General features: G+C 38.7%; 1 protein-coding gene across 9 annotated transcripts in view; it reads right to left on the bottom strand.

Moving 5' to 3' along the window:
* Positions 1 to 19,027, bottom strand: part of LOC149441566 (uncharacterized) — a 179,739-nt gene that overhangs the window by 48,545 nt on the left and 112,167 nt on the right. For all 9 annotated transcript variants that reach the window (XM_089657170.1, XM_089657162.1, XM_089657161.1 and 6 more), the window contains 13 exons: positions 18,114 to 18,167; positions 17,993 to 18,037; positions 10,802 to 10,855; positions 10,670 to 10,714; positions 10,467 to 10,565; positions 10,307 to 10,360; positions 9,579 to 9,623; positions 6,101 to 6,154; positions 5,845 to 5,889; positions 5,266 to 5,319; positions 2,315 to 2,422; positions 2,172 to 2,225; positions 2,027 to 2,080 (listed from right to left, as the gene is read on the bottom strand). In XM_089657170.1, coding sequence (XP_089513296.1) covers positions 2,027 to 2,080; positions 2,172 to 2,225; positions 2,315 to 2,422; positions 5,266 to 5,319; positions 5,845 to 5,889; positions 6,101 to 6,154; positions 9,579 to 9,623; positions 10,307 to 10,360; positions 10,467 to 10,565; positions 10,670 to 10,714; positions 10,802 to 10,855; positions 17,993 to 18,037; positions 18,114 to 18,167 — 765 coding nt within the window. The remainder of the gene's footprint in view (positions 1 to 2,026; positions 2,081 to 2,171; positions 2,226 to 2,314; positions 2,423 to 5,265; positions 5,320 to 5,844; positions 5,890 to 6,100; positions 6,155 to 9,578; positions 9,624 to 10,306; positions 10,361 to 10,466; positions 10,566 to 10,669; positions 10,715 to 10,801; positions 10,856 to 17,992; positions 18,038 to 18,113; positions 18,168 to 19,027) is intronic.

Here is a 19,027-nt window from a genome sequence, read left to right on the forward strand (position 1 = left end):
ATATAAATAAAGTCAGCCCTGAATTTATGTTAGCAAAGACAATTAAAGTGAACCTGTCATCAAATGATGCAACTTAGCAGTAATCAGTGTGATCATTACACATAGTTGCAACACTGCTGCAATCCAACACTGGCCAGCAACACATGACAAATACTGCAATGTAGAATATAACTATATATAGTCAACTCTCCCAGAGTCAATTAAAGGGAACCTGACTGGCAAAGATTAAATTCTTGCCAATATAAAACATCTATTACCTTTTATTCATTTTTAGGTAGGTTTTTTTTTGTTGTGTTTTAGGTTATTTGCAGACATGAGGTGGCAAATACCAAATCCAGTAATGTTATGTACATGGTGATTTGGTTGCTGGCAGGGACATATCTAATGACCAGGTTGGAAATCCTGTCGCATTTTATTGCTATCCACCAATGAGAAAAGTGGCCCGCATCATCTGCCAGCAGCAATAATCTCTTATGCTACCTCTATTTACATGGGCAGGAAAGTTCTTCCAGTAAAATCACTATTAGCCACGGACCTGCCGTTGGCTATTTCCACAACCTAAGGGTGATTGGATTATTCATGCATGTCTGAAGATTCTTATATAGGCAACCTTACTTGTTCCTCTTTCTCAGTGCAAGTTAATGGGCCAAGTCTGAATCAGTGGGGGTGATCTGCTAAAGGAGTGGAGCATGTTCACTTTACAAAGTATTTTTCACTTTGAAAAGGAATGTTCACTAAGTTTAGTGAATGTGGAGTATTGTAAAGAATACCCAATCATGTGCCAGGAACTTAAAAAAAATAAATAGGGGATAAATAATCCCTAAATAAAGAATTTATTTTTCTGTATATGTAATAAACCAATATAAAGATGGAACAGATGCCTGAATTTCTAAATGTTGCAGCAAAAATAACTAAAAACTACAATAATAACTGGGCAGCACAGTGGTGAAGTGGTTAGCACTTCTACCTGGCAGCGTTGGGGTTATTGGTTTGGATTCCAACCATAACACTATCTGTCTGGAGTTTGCAGGTTCTCCCTGTGCCTGCGTGGGTTTCCTCCGGGTACTTCAGTTTTCTCCCACACTCCAAAGACATGCTGGTAAGGTAATTGGATCCTGTCTTAATTGGCCCTAGTATGTGTATGTATGAATGCGAGTTAGGGATCTAATATTTTAATCTCGTTGAGGGTAGGGACTGATGTGAATGTACAATACACTGTATATATAAAGTGCTGTGTAAATTGTGGGTGCTTTAAAAATAATTAAACCCAAAACAGTCACAATAGACTCCCATTCAAACTTCAAAGTGTCTTTGTGAATAAGCAGCTTGCATCACAGACAAGGAAGTCTGTAATACAGTAGAAATGGACAAAGCCCCATGTCAAGAATGCCTTCATTTAAAAAAAAAAATGTGTTTTAAAAAGTATTCACATGATTAGTAGAATAAATTGCATATGGAATCCACAACCCGGCCAATCCAAGCGCCATCAAGTAAAGCGCTTAATGTTTCTCCAAAGGCTGACATCAGCCAGCAATGTATGATAAGGCATCATCAGAGCCTTGTGGATGGTTGGTTTGGTCTGGTTGTGGGATATATATATACTTTTTTCTGCTAATCTTGTGAATACCTTTTTAAAAAATATTTTTATTTTAAGAAAAACATTTATTATGGGGACAAGTCGCTTTGTCCAATACTTCCTTTTCCTACTCTATCCTCCAAAAAAAAAAACTTCCCTATACATACCTCCAATTCTTCCTTGCCTTACTCTACCCTCCAAAAAAACCTATCTATACATACATTTTAATTCTGCTAAGGTGATGCCGCAACAGATCTATTTTAAAACTAAGCTTTCTTTATTAATAACTATTATAATTTAAAGGTTCTTTTTTTGGTAGGAATACATAAATCAATGTTTGCTTTTTTGAACCACCATGTAAACATATAGTAAATGATAATTTAAGTAACAGCAGCCCTCCGGTATAGATAGGATGGGCTTCACTATAGGAATAGGTAATGTTTCCCATACCCGTGCTCCCTTCTCTCCGTTGGCCCCTGGGAATCCTGGGAAGCCGAGAGATCCCTGTAACGATATAAGGCAGAGTTGATTATAAACCAGCGCAGAGAGGCGGGATGCTGCATACCCGTTAAGTTCTGCTGTAACCCTCCATCACCTTCGTCCCTTGACGTCCTGGGTAGCCTGGCAGACCTGGAACACCCAGCTTGCCCTGGAAGATACAAGAGCCACATGTAATGTTACTGCTCATATTGGTTTGTTCATATTTGAGGGCACACACCAGACACCACCACATCTCACCTTCTCACCCAACAATCCAAGGGGACCTGGGTCACCATGGGGGCCCGATCTTCCCTTAGGACCCTCAGAGCCATCCTCGCCTCTTGAGCCTGGAACTCCACCCTCACCCTAGGTAGAAGAGAAATGAGGAACCATGCTTAATAACACATAAAATGTGGCTAAACTCTGACCTAAAACCACTGTAGAGGCAGCCATGCAGCAGGCTGAACCAATATATTTGCAACCTATGAACTACTTATAAAATTATAGTAATGAGAGTCAGACAAAAATAGAACTCTACTAAGTTGTTTACTTCAGAAATAGTCACATAACTAAGTTAGAATTTTAGTTTACAATCCTTTCTATTTAAGAATCCTATTTATTATAATGTTGCTACATGTGTAATTGTCAAAAACTACGTGGAGATGTTAAATGTTTTGTTCCTCTGGTAGGCTCACCAGTTAAAAAGGTTCTTCCCATGATGCAATGCAAGGTTTCATCATAGCTCTGCTATCATGTTAGCTGCCCTTCCAATAAAATTAAAGCTGTTTTTAATAATTTAAACAACTGCTTAAAGTAAAAAAAGAGAGTTAGTTAGGCTGCGGGTTCTTCTTTACCATTGGGTATAAAATGGCCATCGGTACATTGAATGGACATAAATAGTAGGAAAAAAAACAGCATATCATGAATAAAAAAAGACTTTACAACACCAATAGGCATCTGACACTCAATTCAACAAATCTGTATATAATGTACCCTACAGGCCCCAGAAGAAGTGGTTCTTAAAAGAATATATCTAACTATAATTGGGCTCCAAAGTTTTGGATCGAAGTTTATATACTGGTAACTTGTGGCCCCGTACATATGGGAATTTTGTAGTCTTGGCTTTTAAATACTAGGAACAGTACGTTCAGCAGGCTTAACATGACATATAAATAATGTCAGACACTTCGGCACCAGACTAGGAGTTCTGAATACAGAAATGAGAGTTGGTTGCTGCTTTCAATATGTCATCTGACTTTACCAGGCATTTAACAAACAATAGTTCTGCCAAAGCTTGCTAAATGTCTTCTAGTCTACTAAATGCTCTGAAGGCTTCCAAAAATTTACTGGACAATTTTTCAATGTTTTGAAACTGCACTGTAGGAGTATGCAACCTAAAATTTTTAAAATTTAAATATTGATAGCATCACATATAAGTCAGTCTGGTGTCCAGAAAAAATGCTGGCAGTGCCTGGCAGAGGGCAAGACTAATGTGGAAGGGTGCACCTTCACTTCCTACAGATATTAAGAACTAGTGCATCAACTGACTGCAAATGGGCAAGTCAATCATCATATATATACTTACTTATAAAGCTTATAATTGCCATTCAATAAAAGATTAAGCAACATTTAGACCAGTGTTTCTCAGCCAGGGTTCCTCGGAACCTTAGGGATAATCCTGATGTCCTGATGTTGCTAGGAGTTCCTTGAGCACTTGAATTGTTCTCTCTCTTATACTGAACACCAATCAAAGCAAGCAATTTTCCAATAGCCACCAATGCAGGGGGTCACTTCTCTGATGACCACAAATGTTGGAGGATACCACCTTTCTTTACTCTCTGCCTTTCTTTCTGCACATATTATTAATTTTAAGAATATTACTAAGATAATTTAATAGGGGTTGATAAAAAAAAATTGTGGTGGCATTACAAATGCTAGGTATGCCACATAACTTTTTTTTAAATTTAAAACTTTCTTCAAATTAATGACTATATTAATGTTCCATGGCCTGTAGGCAACATCCTTTTTTAGGAGGAGTTCCCCAGAACTTGACAATTATTTTGAAGGTTCTTTGAGAGGTAAAAAAGGTTGAGAAAGGCTGACTTGGACTGTAAATGTTAATGGTAGATTAAGCCAATACTCTGAAATTATTACTGCCATTTCCTATTTGTACCCATTAATACAAACACATAACAGGTCCATTTGATCAAATGACCACACCAAGACTATATTACAGGCTACATAAAACTGTTGATTGTTTAAAAACAGTTACATTTCTGCCAGTTGGTGGAAATCAAAGTCCAATACAAGCTATCATGGTTAATTTTATATTACAGTTTCTTCTGTCCATTTATCACATTGTGACTATGTTTCTTGTAAGGACAATATGGAATTGATTTACAAAAAGCTTTACATTTAGCAAAGGAATTTACCCTTAGCTTAGTGAATGCAGGAAAGCTCTACTGATTTCCATTATCCAATCATGTGCAAGCAAAAATACTGTTTTTTTTTTTCCTTGCACGTGATTAGGTATTCTGTAAATTTTTACCACATTCACTAAGCTAAGGGAAAATTCCCCTGCAAAGTGAACAGCATATTTTCCATTAGTAAATCAACCCCTATGTATCCATCTCAATCATCCTGTATGATATCCTTATTCATATCAAGTTGTTGACTATTTTAGGGTCATTCTGCAATAATAGCCTTTTACTTAAAGTTTTGAAAGTATCTATTCACACTTCATAATATATTATTACAATAATAAAATATACCTATTACTTTTGCTGATACTGACTTAATATTATGAGATAGCAGTGAGCTTGTTCCTTGCCTTACACTGTATGATATTGACTATAACCTACGGCATCCAAGTGCAAAGCCCACAGGCGTCTCTTAATCTTGAAGTACAAACAAACTCCAAGTCACACACCAGTCATGGTCAAATCCTTAACTGAACTGTGTAGGTCCAGTTTTTAAGTTTTCATGGGGTAGCAGAATATAGTCAAACTTATTTAAAGATGTGTTAACGATGACTGAGGTTTCCCTTTACACTCTTAATACCACTTTAGGGCACCATAGACTGTCTATGGGGAAATTATCTTATCTAGTCTAGCAGGGACAATACCACAAAAATAATAGGTTGCACATTTATATATTATGACTGGTAGTGGTAGATGCATTCACATAAAGCAAACTTGTATTTTACTCACCTTATCACCCTTTACACCCATGTCACCTTTGAATCCAGGGAAACCCTCTTCACCCTGAAAAAAATAAAGCAAATCAGGTTGGAATTACAAAGATTCTTGTCTTTTACAGAAAGGCATTAAAGCTGTTAAAGTGTACCTGTCACAAAAGAGCATTTTGCTCCTCTGCTTATCTCAAAGTAGCACTGAAATGGTGTCCATGACCTCAACAAAGCCCCACACCCTTGGGATTGTGGTCCTTCTAAGCACCACGATTGCTGAGGAGATTTCAGTATTGCATCTCCTAATTATTTACAAGACTTGAAAAGGTAAGGGACAGATTATGAGATTAGGGTGAGTTTGTTTCTTGTCTCATTTTACTAACTGCATTACTGTCACACCTATCCAATTGAAATATCAGTTACAGGATCTGAATGAATATTTATCCTATCAAAAAATTTGAAATTTATGCATAATACCCAATACTGAGTGATATTAGCAGCACCAAGAAAAATCTTCAGGCTACAGAAAAATGGCTGCCTGAGCTATGTTCAGGTAATAGGCACAATTAAAGGGCATTGACTAGGGAATTTTTCCTCTTACCTTCTCTCCTTTGTGTCCTTTAAGGCCCCTGATTCCATCAATTCCCTGCAAATGTAAAAAAGAGATGTGTGGGAGGAAGTAAAGGAAATACTGCACAGAAGGAAACGATTAAAAGATATAAGAACTAGAGAAAACATCTAAGAACGTGGAATCAATCAGGCGTACAAAATGGAAAGATATGAACCGATCTCTGGGTTGAAATACACAACAAAACACAATCATGGCAAAGCAAAAAATACATTTTTCTTAAAAGTACCTTCACACCTCGAGGCCCAGGATAGCCAATAGTACCTTGTGGACCAAGTGGACCCTAAAGGGAAAAAAAAAGAAACCCAATAAAGTTGATTGGTTATAAAAAAAAACAAAACTTTCAATCAATGCCATGAATGAACACTTTAAATCCTGTGCCAGACTAAGAGTCGTCATGGCTTCTTCTTAATCTCTTTTTGTAAATATGTGTGAACATAATAATAGTGCAAGTCAGACTATGTACATTGGTCGAATTTTGATGGTAATGGATAGATTGGATGATTCATATAATATTTGTAATCATTAATGGATAGTTTGTAATTTAATTTCACTATACCTCAGCTAGAAAAACAATCAATTGGGAAACATTTTAAAACTGCAAACTGCCTAAGCTAGGTATTAGAACCCCTTCAAACTACTCCTTTTTTTTTTTTTGCAGCACATCGCAATGCACAGCTTGTGCATTGTGGTGCACTGCAGTATGGGCTTGTTGGAAACTACTGTACTTTTTTGCTAGGGTGTTATTTTAAATGCATTACTGTCAATGGCATATTTACCACAAGGTAAACAAGGCTCTTGCCTAGGGCGACATTTTTCAGGGGGGCAGCACCTCCCCCCAGAAGAAGGGATGAAAGAAGGGACACGCAAGCCATGGGAACCAGGTGGGATCCAAAAGAGGCTGCGGGCTGCTTGATGGTGTATGTAGAGCCTGACTCTTGTTCCTGGGGATGTCCGGAGCTTTGAAGATGAGTGTGTTTCTCTCTATCATCGGGGAGGGGGAGTAGTGGAAGGTTCTCCCGGGTGGAGGGCAGGGTTGTTGTTGGTCAGGCTTTCTCCGTGAAGGGGGGGTGGTGTTGGTCAGTGTCTATGGGGGCAGATGATTTTTGTGTTGCCTAAGGCAGCACAAAACCTAAATACACCACTGAATACTGTGACGCAAAAGCATGAAGCCAGCTTTACAAAAAATATCACTTGAAGTAGGTCCTGTTTCCCTTTGAATAAAGGACAGATCCTACACTTCTTAGCAATAGTTCAATGTGAGCAATAATTTAGCAAATTAGATTGATGGGTTGCAACATAATCATTTCAGAGATTTGTGAAGAGGGAGACCAAGTACGAGACATATTCAACAGGCCATGGCTGTGATGGGTGTCAAATAGTTTTCTCCAGTGTGCCATTATTTGAGAAAAATTTTAATAGCAATCCACTTAATAGTTACATAAATTAAAGTTACAATAGCTAAATAAATTAATTATGTTTCTCTAGGCTCAATTGAGGGGCTAGAGTCAATCCATGGGATAGACTGTTATTATAATCATTTAGTCCAAGTGTAAAGATCAGATGAATGAAGGGTTTGGGTCCAGGGCAATAAGACTTCATTGGCATGAAGAGTTTCTTCTAAACTTTGCCATGCCCCACTCAATGGGTTAGCTGAGTGCATCACTAGTGGAATCTTTGCAAGTTTAAAACTTGGTAGAATGATGCAAATCTGTTTCGATACAAAACACGATACACTCAATAGTTTTTTAATATCTAAAAAAGGTATACATCATCTAGTAAATGTGACCCATCAGAGAAAACTGATACTTCACAGAAAAGATTAAAAACATTTAGATGTATGTCCTCAGCTTGCAACTAATATGAGTATTTCCTAATATGTCTGGAAGTCCAGTTGTTGTTTTGTCTGCATGGTCTTGACTAGAACCCCAAATACAATAATGCTGTGTGACATGACGAGACTCTGCCACTGTGAGAAAATAGGAAAATGTGAGACAGGATTTGCTTTTAGGGTGAATGCGATGTTCCAGACTAATGTTTCTGGGCAGAGAAAGCTGTGGATTTAGCTTTCTCTGGATTCTGCAGCTCTGGATCAGAACATTTAATCCCGTGTCCCGGTTTTGCTAGACACCTGCAATCTGGATTACACAGGTATGAGATGCCGTTATACACTCAGGTTTGAGAATAGCTTAGTACTTCCAGTTTGAAGACTGCTCCCAGTGTGTTTGACGGAAGGTCTCACCTGGGATCAGGGGGGCCCCAGCCAGAAGCCAAGAGACAGGGCTCAACCCAAAAGTCAGGAAGGATTGCCGTGTGCATCAAAGAGGAGCTCTGTGTTCTGAGGGTCTTTAAGTTGTGTGCATGGAAGAACCTATTGGGTGACCAATGTCAAGAGCCGAGGTACTGCTGAAGAGAGCCTGGTGGCTTGGTATTTTTTACCCATGTATTCTGTGTGCAACCAAAACCCCTGTGTGTGAATTAATTGGTTTGTGAACTTCTTGCTTTATTTTTTAATAAAAGTGGGCTGCCAAGCCTTTAAAAATAGTTCCTGTCTGCTGGGGACTCACTAAAATAACACAACTACCATGAGAGCTAACTACCCCATGTCACAGATGTTTTTAGGATGCTCACAATATCAGCAAATTATGAACAAAAATACCTGAAAACTTGGCAAATTTGATAATTACAGATCTCCAAAACCCCAAATATTTTAGACCTATAAGCTTCACATTTCTGAGGTAGGCCACAGCATACGTAGGTTAGGCCACGGCTATTGATATTTCATGTTTTAATATTAAGAAAAAAGACTTTTGCTTTGTTGGAAAGGGGAAACATGTTGCAGCTGATCCATTAAACCCAGAGAAAAAGGGGCATAAAACTTGGGTTATTGTGTGTATCAACCAACCAGTATTTTGTTTTACCAGAAGAGCTGTGTCCATCAATGAACGTAAGAGAAAAACCTGTGTGCCTACAATATGCAAGAACTCCTATTTTGTGTTCATTTTCTTCTCCCTAAATAATTACTCTGAATATCATAGATCTTTGGTAATACATCTATTAAACACATTGAGGCCCTGCATCCTGTTCAAATGGAAGTCGGGACATACCCCATCAAGTGGCCAATGGATCAATGCAGTAAATTATATTAGTACTATGGAAGTCTTCACGATTTCCATGCGCCAACAAAGTGAACATTTTCAAAAAAGACATGGTTCTACTGGACTCATTTCCAATATTCCACGGCTGACAATGATCTCTTGGCCTCAGATTCCACCTCGGCAGTGGAATAAGGGGCAACCCATCCACTCCCCTACTCCCATTATCCCTTCCCTCTCTTTCTTCCCCTTTTCTACTTGTTCCCCTGTTTTGTAGCTTTTTTTTATTAAAAAGTTAAACTTTTTTTTTTTCCGACAAATGAATCAATCTCTGATACCTACCACAGGGCCCTTGGCTATGAGGAACCACTCAATACATATTACTTGATAAGTGAATGATACTGTTAGATTGTGCCCTATTACCTTGGTCAATGACTATGTTTCACTGTGGCCTTGTTTACTGAAAATTGTACTGTGACTGTGTACCAACCAAATGAAAAGAATTTAATACATTAAATAAATGTGTGTGGATTTTTTTTATTTCATTGACATTGAATCTGGTTTCCTTTGTTTTTCAAATATGTTTCTAGTAAAATATTAAACCAAACTAACCTGGTTTCCCTTAGTGCCTGAATAACCCTCTTTGCCAGGATGACCCTAAGGAAGGAAAACACAGAAATATTAAAAAGCAGGTTATTGCTTATTCTCCTTGCTTTGATCGTTCACCTAATGCCAGTTCTTCAAAAACGCATGGAATTCACTTTACTTTTTCCTGAATACAAATATGATTTAAACTCACTTTTAAAGCACTGTAGTTTTGGTGTGACGTCTTTTTTCTCTGAAACCTATAACTAGGTAACACTGAATGTTTGTGAATTTAAAAGTGGGCAATTAAGGGAACAGCCAGCCTCCAAATGCCTCAAACTAATGGCAAAGGACGACTCTTATGCTGACCTTTGTCAGAATAAGTATTAGGCAGGGTTATGGTTTGTGTTTGCTTAACATGTTCAATCATCTGAATACCTTATTGTTGGTTGCACTACACAGTTAAATAATATATGAGGCTTATTTTCAGCTGTGCAATTATCCATACAGAGATAATAATTCCACGTGAATTTGATAACATGATGGAATTGAAGGTTTTATAGAGAAGAGAAAGATTCTGTTTGACTCGGTTGATCTGATTTTACAAGCAAAAGAGCAGCAGAGTGAAGAACTTTACACAGTCATAAAAAATCTACATCTGGTTTATTGAGACATTGACATTTTAATGTTATACATGGACATTTTATTGTGAAACATGGACAGTTTAATGTTAAACAGGGCCAACATGTACTTACAGGAGGTCCATCGGAACCTGGAATTCCAGGAAGGCCAGGCTTGCCGCTTGGGCCCTGTAAATAAATATTTATGAGTTAAGTTGTAGATAAGATAAGTGTTCTTATACAGCATGCCACCCTTATAATTTCTTTGCCATCCTCCAAACCTTATCATTCTTACCTGCTCTCCTGGAGGACCCACTGGACCCTGTGGCCCAGAAAGACCCTGTGTTCCTGGGGCTCCTTGCTGTCCAGGGGGGCCTGGCTCACCTTGTGGGCCCTAACACAGAGACAGTTTTCCAGATGAGAACAGGTACAACTACAAAGACATGATATTTACATTGTGTTGAGTTCCTAATTTATATACAGTAGAATAGAACTTACCAGATTTCCCTTTGGTCCCACCTGCCCATCCATACCTCTTACTCCCTGTAGAGACATGAAATAGAATATGAAATAGCTTAGCAGTGTGCTCAGTTTTTTTCATGTAGCATTACATGTATTGAGAATACTCACATTTGGGCCTGGGACACCAGGTGGGCCTTTAGGTCCAAGTAACCCCCGGACTCCCTAAGAAAATATGGAGAGATAAATGTTTACTATATATCACATTGTTCATAAATTGTGATGGGTATGCAACAGTCATTGGATTATATCTATCAGGTGTAAATAGTTCTGCTAATGTTCGGCACAATATATACTGTAGAGGGATTTTGTTCTTGAGGAAAGACTATCCCATTTTTATTCAATAAGCCATGGCAAGAATAAGAGCATTGGTACATGTTTTAAGGATGTGTGATGCACATCTGTCTTATAGAAGAACTCCAGCCAAAAAAAAACAAGATAAAAATTAATAGCAAATTAAAACAGGAAATAATAAATTGAGTTTTTGCCGAAATATTCAGCTTTAATGCAAACATTTCCCCCATAGTAGTTTTCTGCTGCTAGATCTTCTCAGACTGATGGTTGATATCATTCAACCCACTTCCTCTGAGACCAGGTCATCATGGACCCCAGGTTGTTACTGAACAGCAAAAGAAGCAGCCTATCTCTCTGCACACTTTCTCTTTCTATCAGTATGCTTCTTGTCCTGCTTTCTCACCCTCCAACACTGATATACAAGGACAGCTAGAGGCTGAAACAAGATCAAATTTAGATACTTACACTGCTTGCATTTAAAACATGCATTTAATGATACATAACTGAATACAGAACTCCATTCCTTTTGTTTAAATCTGTCTAGAGTTCAGCTTTAAAGCAAAAAGTTGTTGCCCTTTAATATGAACAACCTGTCCATTTTCATAGGATGCCGCCATGTGGGGGCCTACAAGTAGACTTTCAGCTCAATATAGCATGTAGGCAACAGGAGCCCTTAACTGGGACACTTGCTTATTCAACTTCATTTACATGTTTTCTCACTTCATTATATTGAATCTTCCTTCACCCCCAGCGTAACAAGTTCCCGAGGTGGTGAAGTAGCTTTTACAGTGCAAAGATTTCAAACTCAGTGGCAAAGGTTACAAGGAGGGTGAGCATGTCTCTTTGCTTCTGAACCTGAGACATTCCCTGGAGCCAACGCACCCAACACTGGTTCTTTACCAATGAGTACATGTGACATGGTTTAGAATGGCTGCTCTTAGGCAACCACAGGTAAATCCCATAGGTATCACATCCCTGGCTTTCCAATCATAATAATAGGGGATTAGTGCTGAGGTTTCAACGTTGAAACTTTAGTGGCTTTCTTTTCCTTCAGGATTATACATATCTTCACTTATTTCACTAAACTAAAAGCCAAAACTAGACTGGTAACCTGGCAAGTCAGGTGTTGCCAGAACATTATTACTCTATAAGAGTTCCTGTTTAACGTTACCCAATTCTGTTTTATCATTACCAAAGAGAAAGATCATTAAAGTACAACTGTCTAGGCTGTTTGGACAAATATTTACACATTCTTAACAAGTAGTAAATAAGCATTAAACAAACCCTCTTTGACCTCTGTAACTGCAGGCAATCTGGTGCAATTTATTCTCAAATTTCCTCAGTATCTGCAGGTACTCTGGTGCAATTTATTCTTAAAGTTCCTCAATAGCTGCAGGTACTCTGGTGCAATTTTTTTCTTAAAGTTCCTCAGTAGCTGCAAGTACTCTGGTGCAATTTATTCTTAAAGTTCCTCAATAGCTGCAGGAACTCTGGTGCAATTTTTTTCTTAAAGTTCCTCAGTAGCTGCAAGTACTCTGGTACAATTTATTCTTAAAGTTCCTCAATAACTGAAGGTACTCTGGTGCAATTTTTTTCTTAAAGTTCCTCAGTAGCTGCAAGTACTCTGGTGCAATTTATTCTCAAAGTTCTCAAGAGAAACAAGTCCTTCAAGTTGGGTCTCAGAACTCTGCTCTCCCTTTTTTCTTGTGTATTTTCTGTGTTCACAGATAAGAAGGCTTGAGCAGAATGAGCTGAGCTGATGAAATAAAACTGAAAGTACTTTCAGGTGGAAACCTTTAGGACAAATTACTCCACAGTGCCTGCAGCTATAGAGGGCAGCAATAGCTTGTTTAAAAGATGTTTTTCCCGTGTTGCAAGCGTTTATAAATATTTCTACACTTTTCTACTTAAAGTGTATATCTAGGTAAACACTTTTGTTTTGGATACAGTATGTAGGGTTAGAACCCATGTTGGGTTTTTATGACTTCCTCTGTTTTTAATATATAGAGTTTAAAGTGGAATTAAAGGCAATATTTTTTTTTTAATTTTTCATTTCATTTTAAAGGAGGATTATAACCCCTGTCAGTTTTTTTGATCATCTGTGTTCCATTGGGGAGAGATACTTTCACTTCTTGCCCAATAGCCAAACAGGAAGTGAGAGTAAATCCCTCCAAAGTGAAAGAATCCCTGGTTGTCATCAGAACTAGTGTCCCTATCGGAATTTTTTCGGACAACCCAAAATTGTGTATTCTCTTTTATTTTTACTCTCAGCGTGAGGGGGAATCTCTAATATGTGTATGTATGAATGTGAGTTAGGGACCTTAAATTGTACACTCCTTGAGAGGTAGGGACTGATGTGAATGTACAATATATATGTAAATTGATGGCGCTATATAAGTACTTGCAATAAATAAATAATCTCTCGAGGACACAGACAGCTATAAAAACTGACAAGTGTTCTAATTCCTCTCCACTCCATCCAAAACGTAAGAAAATGTTTTGCCTTTAATTCTACATTATGGAGTGTTGGCTATATCTTTAATTTAAATCTGTTTCCCTGCTGGGGAGATTCACCCTTTATTTCTCCTAGAAACCACTGTTACTGGAAAAAAAATGATGGTAAAATCACAAATGTTATGGTGGTCACTGCAACAGCTGGTAAGGGGAGATCTTTCCATTTAAACACCAGTTCTAGTGACAACTGTTCATAAGGGAGTTCGAATCACTATTTAAAGATTTTCTCTCATTGTCTGTTGCATCTCTGTAATGGGCAGGGGTGGACTGATCATTTGGAAACTCGGGCACTGCCCGAGGGCCCGGGGTCAGTAGGGGGCCCCATGAGATGCCCCTGGTACCTTTTTCATAGGCTTTTTTGAGTTTGGGCAAGGTCACAGGGGCCCCATGATCCCCTGTTGCCCGGGGGCCCCATGAGTTGTCAGTCCACCCCTGGTAATGGGACACAGATCACAAGAAAGTGACCAACAGGGATCTTAACCATTCCCTAGTCTATCCAAAACAAAAAGGTTTTTGGCTAGAGAAACCCTTTTATATTTGGTCTTCAATGTGTTAAATACCATATTATATTATATATAGAGTAGTACATTTTAAATACTAGGTTTTTAGTCTCGTTGGATAGTACAACTGCTGCTGTACCTCCAACTTTTCTCCCAACAACAATACTGCAGTCATGATGATCTTCAGCACTGGATTTGTGTCTCCATCCCCGTCTTTACTGGCTCATGCACAAAAAGTGGCTTGTGATGATATACGCATTTTGTGAATGGGCAAGGGTAGAAACATAGAAGTGGTGTTGAAGGCTATCATACCTGCAGCTCTGGAATCAGCAGAAGGATCAAAAGTACAGCAAGTGTCAATACCATACGAGAACAGCTCACCGCCACAATTGACCCCCAAGATTAATAGAAGGTCTGAAAGCTCTTTTGAATATTCCACCCTGGACTACCGTCCTCATATATGAATACAGATCACAGATGGATATAGTACATGAAGGTGGAAATGTTTTATTAAAAATAACAGTTTACACTCACATAGGCAAAAATAGTGTCAGCATGTCATAAATCCCATAAATTGCTATGGCAACTTTTCTCAAACTTGGTTCCTCCAGAAGTTGCTAGGAGTTCCTTGACCAATGAGCAACTTCTTAGATGAGTAACCACTGACAACAATGATCTTTTTAGCTATCTGTAAAGAAGGGAGGATTCCTACCAATGACCACAAATGTATTTTCCCACTGACCATCACATTAATGTACAGTGAATTGTAGATATAGTAGGTATTAGCAAAGGGTTCCTGAACATAGAAAGTTGTTTCAAGGATTCCTCCATATTAAAAAGTTTGAGAAAGGCTGCTCTATGGACTCACCCTCCAGCATCACAAACAAAGCACTCCAGTAACTCAAAAATATTGAAGCATGATGACGACTCTGGGAACCCTCCCTACGTGTATGAGTTTGATCTGAATGACATCAGCCCATGTATGAATGACATCAGAACCTGTATGAAAGACATCAGCCCCTGTATGAAGGACATCAGCCCCTGTATGAAAGGCATCCGATCCAATATGAAAGACATCATCCCCTGAGGAAGTCATTCAGACGAAACTTGTATGTGTAGGGCGGGTTCTCAGTGTCGTCATCTTTTTGTGAACATTTTGTGCTAGCAAAGTGCCTTGTTTATTGCATCAGAGTGTGTGTCCGTAGCATTTTGTGGGATTTATGACTCTATTTCTGCCTATTTGAGTTTAACTTAGGTGATCTCTGAAAACCTATCTCTTCAGGGAAGCCTATCCTACTGGAATCTTCTACTCTTCTAGCCAGTCCATCCCCCACAGTTACTACCTTTTGTACCACTAGCCCCTCCCTCCTAGATTGTAAGCTCTAAGGAGCAGGGCCCTCAAATCCCTCTTGTATTGAACTGTATTGTTGCTGTATTGTCTCCCGTTATATTGTACAGCGCTGAGCAAACTGTTGGCGCTATATAAATCCTGTATAATAAAAATAACCCTTTATTTTTAATAAAACATTTTTTAAGCGGCACTTCACTATTATTAACCTCTTTTTCTATCTAAATGATATTTCCATCTTGACATATCCATCTGTGATCTGGATTTGTATATGAAGACGGCGTCCGATGTGGATTATAAAAAAGCGCTTTTAGACCTTCCATTAATCTTGGAGGTTGATTGTGACAGTGCGCTGCTCTACTATAGATTAATCACTGGGTGTTTTTGATTTCCACTTTATCAGTACAATGGCAGCATGAAGACTGTCATTTTCATCTTGGGTACCTAATCATGGACTTATAGATGCTTTATGGACTATATTTTATTTATGATGGATGTTTTGTATATTCTCTGATATGATATTATTCACATGTTTATATTTGCAATGAATTAAATAGGCACTCCCTTGCTATTGATTTAACACTGCATGTTTATTATTTATGAGATAACTATTTATCTTTGATTATTAGTTTTTTATGTTTATTATTTGGATGCAGCACATTCATTTTGTATTTAGAGGTACAGAAGGAGCTATGGTGGCTGGTTTACTAAAGGCAAATAAACTCTCACATATAAAACCTAAGTGCCCATGTCACTATAATGTAAAGCAGTGGTTCTCAACCTGTGGGTCGCGACCCCTTTGGGGGTCGAACGACCCTTTCACAGGGGTCCCCTAAGACCATCAGAAAACACATATTTCCGATGTGTAAAGAGCAGCTACTGTGTAGAAAGCAGCTGCTGTGTTGAAAGCAGCTACTCTGTTAAAAGCATCTACTGTGTTGAAAGCAGCAGTATTGGAGGTAAAACGACACTTCATGAATTATAATTACTGGGTAAATAATTTTATGGTTGGGGGTCACCACAACATGAGGAACTGTATTAAAGGGTCACGGCATTAGGAAGGTTGAGAACCACTGCTGTAAAGCGTTGAGCAAACCGTTGGTGCTATATAAATCCTGTATAATAATAATAATAACGTGAACACATTTGGTGATTAGTGCAGCTCCGGTGTTTTATTCGTTTATTTGGGTTTGGCAGCACACACAGAGGTTTCAACTTACAAATAGACCATGCACTTTGCAAGTGCAGTTGCACTCATTTCCGCAGAGTTTAGTAAATGTGAGGTAGCTTTGCTGATTTCCATCATCTAATCAAGTGCCAGCAAAAATGCTGTTTTTTTTAATTTACCTTGCACCTGATTGGGTATTCTTGACAAAGTAAAGCTTTACCACCTTCACTAAGCTCTGGGGAAAATGAGTGAAACTGTGCTTGCAAAGTGCACAGTCTATTTGTCTTTAGTAAATTGACCCCATGACATCTAGAGCAACCAAATGCCCAGTTTTCCACCTGTAAAAATAAAAGAAAGACTGGAATAACATGCTCACAAGTAACTAGCTACTGAAACCCCCCTCCCAAAATGTATTAAAATTTTCTCTTACATTGGAAAACCCACCATCCTGTAAAAGGGATATCCAACTAGTTTATGCCTAAAGTATAGACTGGTGTACATTGGCTGTTCCTCTCCCCAAAAATGTAAAAGAATGCAGGACCTGTGGTTGCAGTGAACAGCTGTTTTACTCTTTGTTTAAATGGTCTCAACAGGAATTTAAGGGCCCGTTCACTCTAGCCCAGGGGTGTCAAACTGACGGCCCTCCAGCTGTTGCGAAACTACAAGTCCCATCATGCCCCTGCCTTTGGGAGTCATTCTTGTAGCTGCCAATCTTGCAATGCCTCATGGGACTTGTAGTTTGGCAACAGCTGGAGGGCTGCCAGTTTGACACCCATGCTCTAGCCTGTACGCGTTTTGCTCCTGCACACATGCACGCCAGTGTGCATTGCGTAGGAGGAGTGAGATGCATTGTTACAACACATTGCACTATGTACTTCTTCTTTAACTTTATTAAGGTGTCACAAAATCACATTTCAGTCAAGTCAATGCATAACAGTGCACTGTGATGCGCTGCGGTACGTTGCTGTGCTTTGCAATGCATAAAAATGCTGACATGTTGCATTTTTCAGCAATGCATACCAACATACTTGTATGATGTGAACAGGGTACAAAGTAAACAATTGTTATCTCTGAGTCCTTGCATTCAGCTTACAATGATCAACGTTTAGTGCATTTGGTGTTAACAAGCCCTTGACCTTCAATACTCTGCTAATCTTATTATAATGTTTTAGGAAACATCAATAGCAATGAAAGGCAAGGGATTATATGATTGTCTTGAATGTATAGTTGTCAGTGTGTCTGTCTATCTAGCTTTTCCAGTTCCAGCCAACTTTTAAAACAGGGTATGTCTATTACCCATAAAGGCCACAGAGAATTGCTGGGATTGATTTCCTGGAGACAAATAAGCTGTTCACTTTGCAAGGGAGTTTTCCCCAAACATAGTGAAAATGGAGAAATTTCACTTTGCATAGCATATCCAATGACATGCAAGGAAAAAAAAGAATAAAAATGGTTTAATAAATAAAAAATGTTCTTACTGGTTCACCGGGGAGTCCACGAGGTCCGACGTCTCCATCGCCTCCCTAGAAGATAATAAAGTAGGGAATCAGACAATGATGGACCTACTCAATGTAGTGACCCTACTCACAGGGTACTTACCCTCTCTCCGTCTTCTCCTGGTGGACCCATAGGACCCTGAGTTCCAGAATCTCCCTGTGATGAAAAATGTTAATGTTAATGACTTAGAGCAGGCACAAAACTATAAATATCCAAAAGACAGACAGAATACAAAGGAAATTCAAGTTAAGTGAGGATGAAGAGTGCACAGTGTAATTTTGATAATCCAGATGGCCGTCATGCCAAATATCCAGAGGACAATACTAAGCATGGTCACCAACACTTCTGGGTGAGCAATTTCACCATCAAGAATTTAGCATGGTTTTATTCCTATCCAATTACATTTTAACCAATACAATCCAGCCTATAAAAGGTAAAGGAGCCGGGATTGAGGCCTAAATTGAAAGAACAAAAGACAGCTAGACAGTAAGAGATGTGAAATGTGGAATAGACTCCCTCAATAGCTGGTTCTGGCCAGCTCAGTGGATTGCTTTAAAAAAGTCCTGGATTCTTTCTTGGATACACAGAATATAACTGGATACTAACATTTATAGGTAAAGTTGATCCAGGGAATAACCAGTTGCCTCTCAGGGGATCATAAAGGAATTTTTTTCCCTGCAGGAGCAAATTGGATCATGCTTTGCTGGTATTTTTGCCTTCCTCTGGATCAACTGTGGGTATAGGATTATAACTTTTTTTTTTTTTTAATGGTTGAACTGGATGGACTTTACTTTTTTTCATCCAGACTAATGCAGGCCATAGATGGGTCGAAAATCTGCTGATTTTCGGACCGTTAGTGGGTTAATAGGTTGGCTGTTTTTTGTGATTTTGACACATTTTTTTATTCAGTAAAGTTGGAAAAAAATCGGTCGATTTTGTGGATCGGCCGATTTTCGCGGCAATGATGGGCAAATCGGCCGATGACCTGCAAGAAGATCATGAGCCGTGACCTGCAA

Source organism: Staurois parvus, unplaced genomic scaffold (genome assembly GCF_062004578.1).
Source record: "Staurois parvus isolate SC_StPar_1 unplaced genomic scaffold, SC_StPar_1.0 ptg000973l, whole genome shotgun sequence".
Lineage (NCBI taxonomy): Eukaryota > Metazoa > Chordata > Amphibia > Anura > Ranidae > Staurois > Staurois parvus.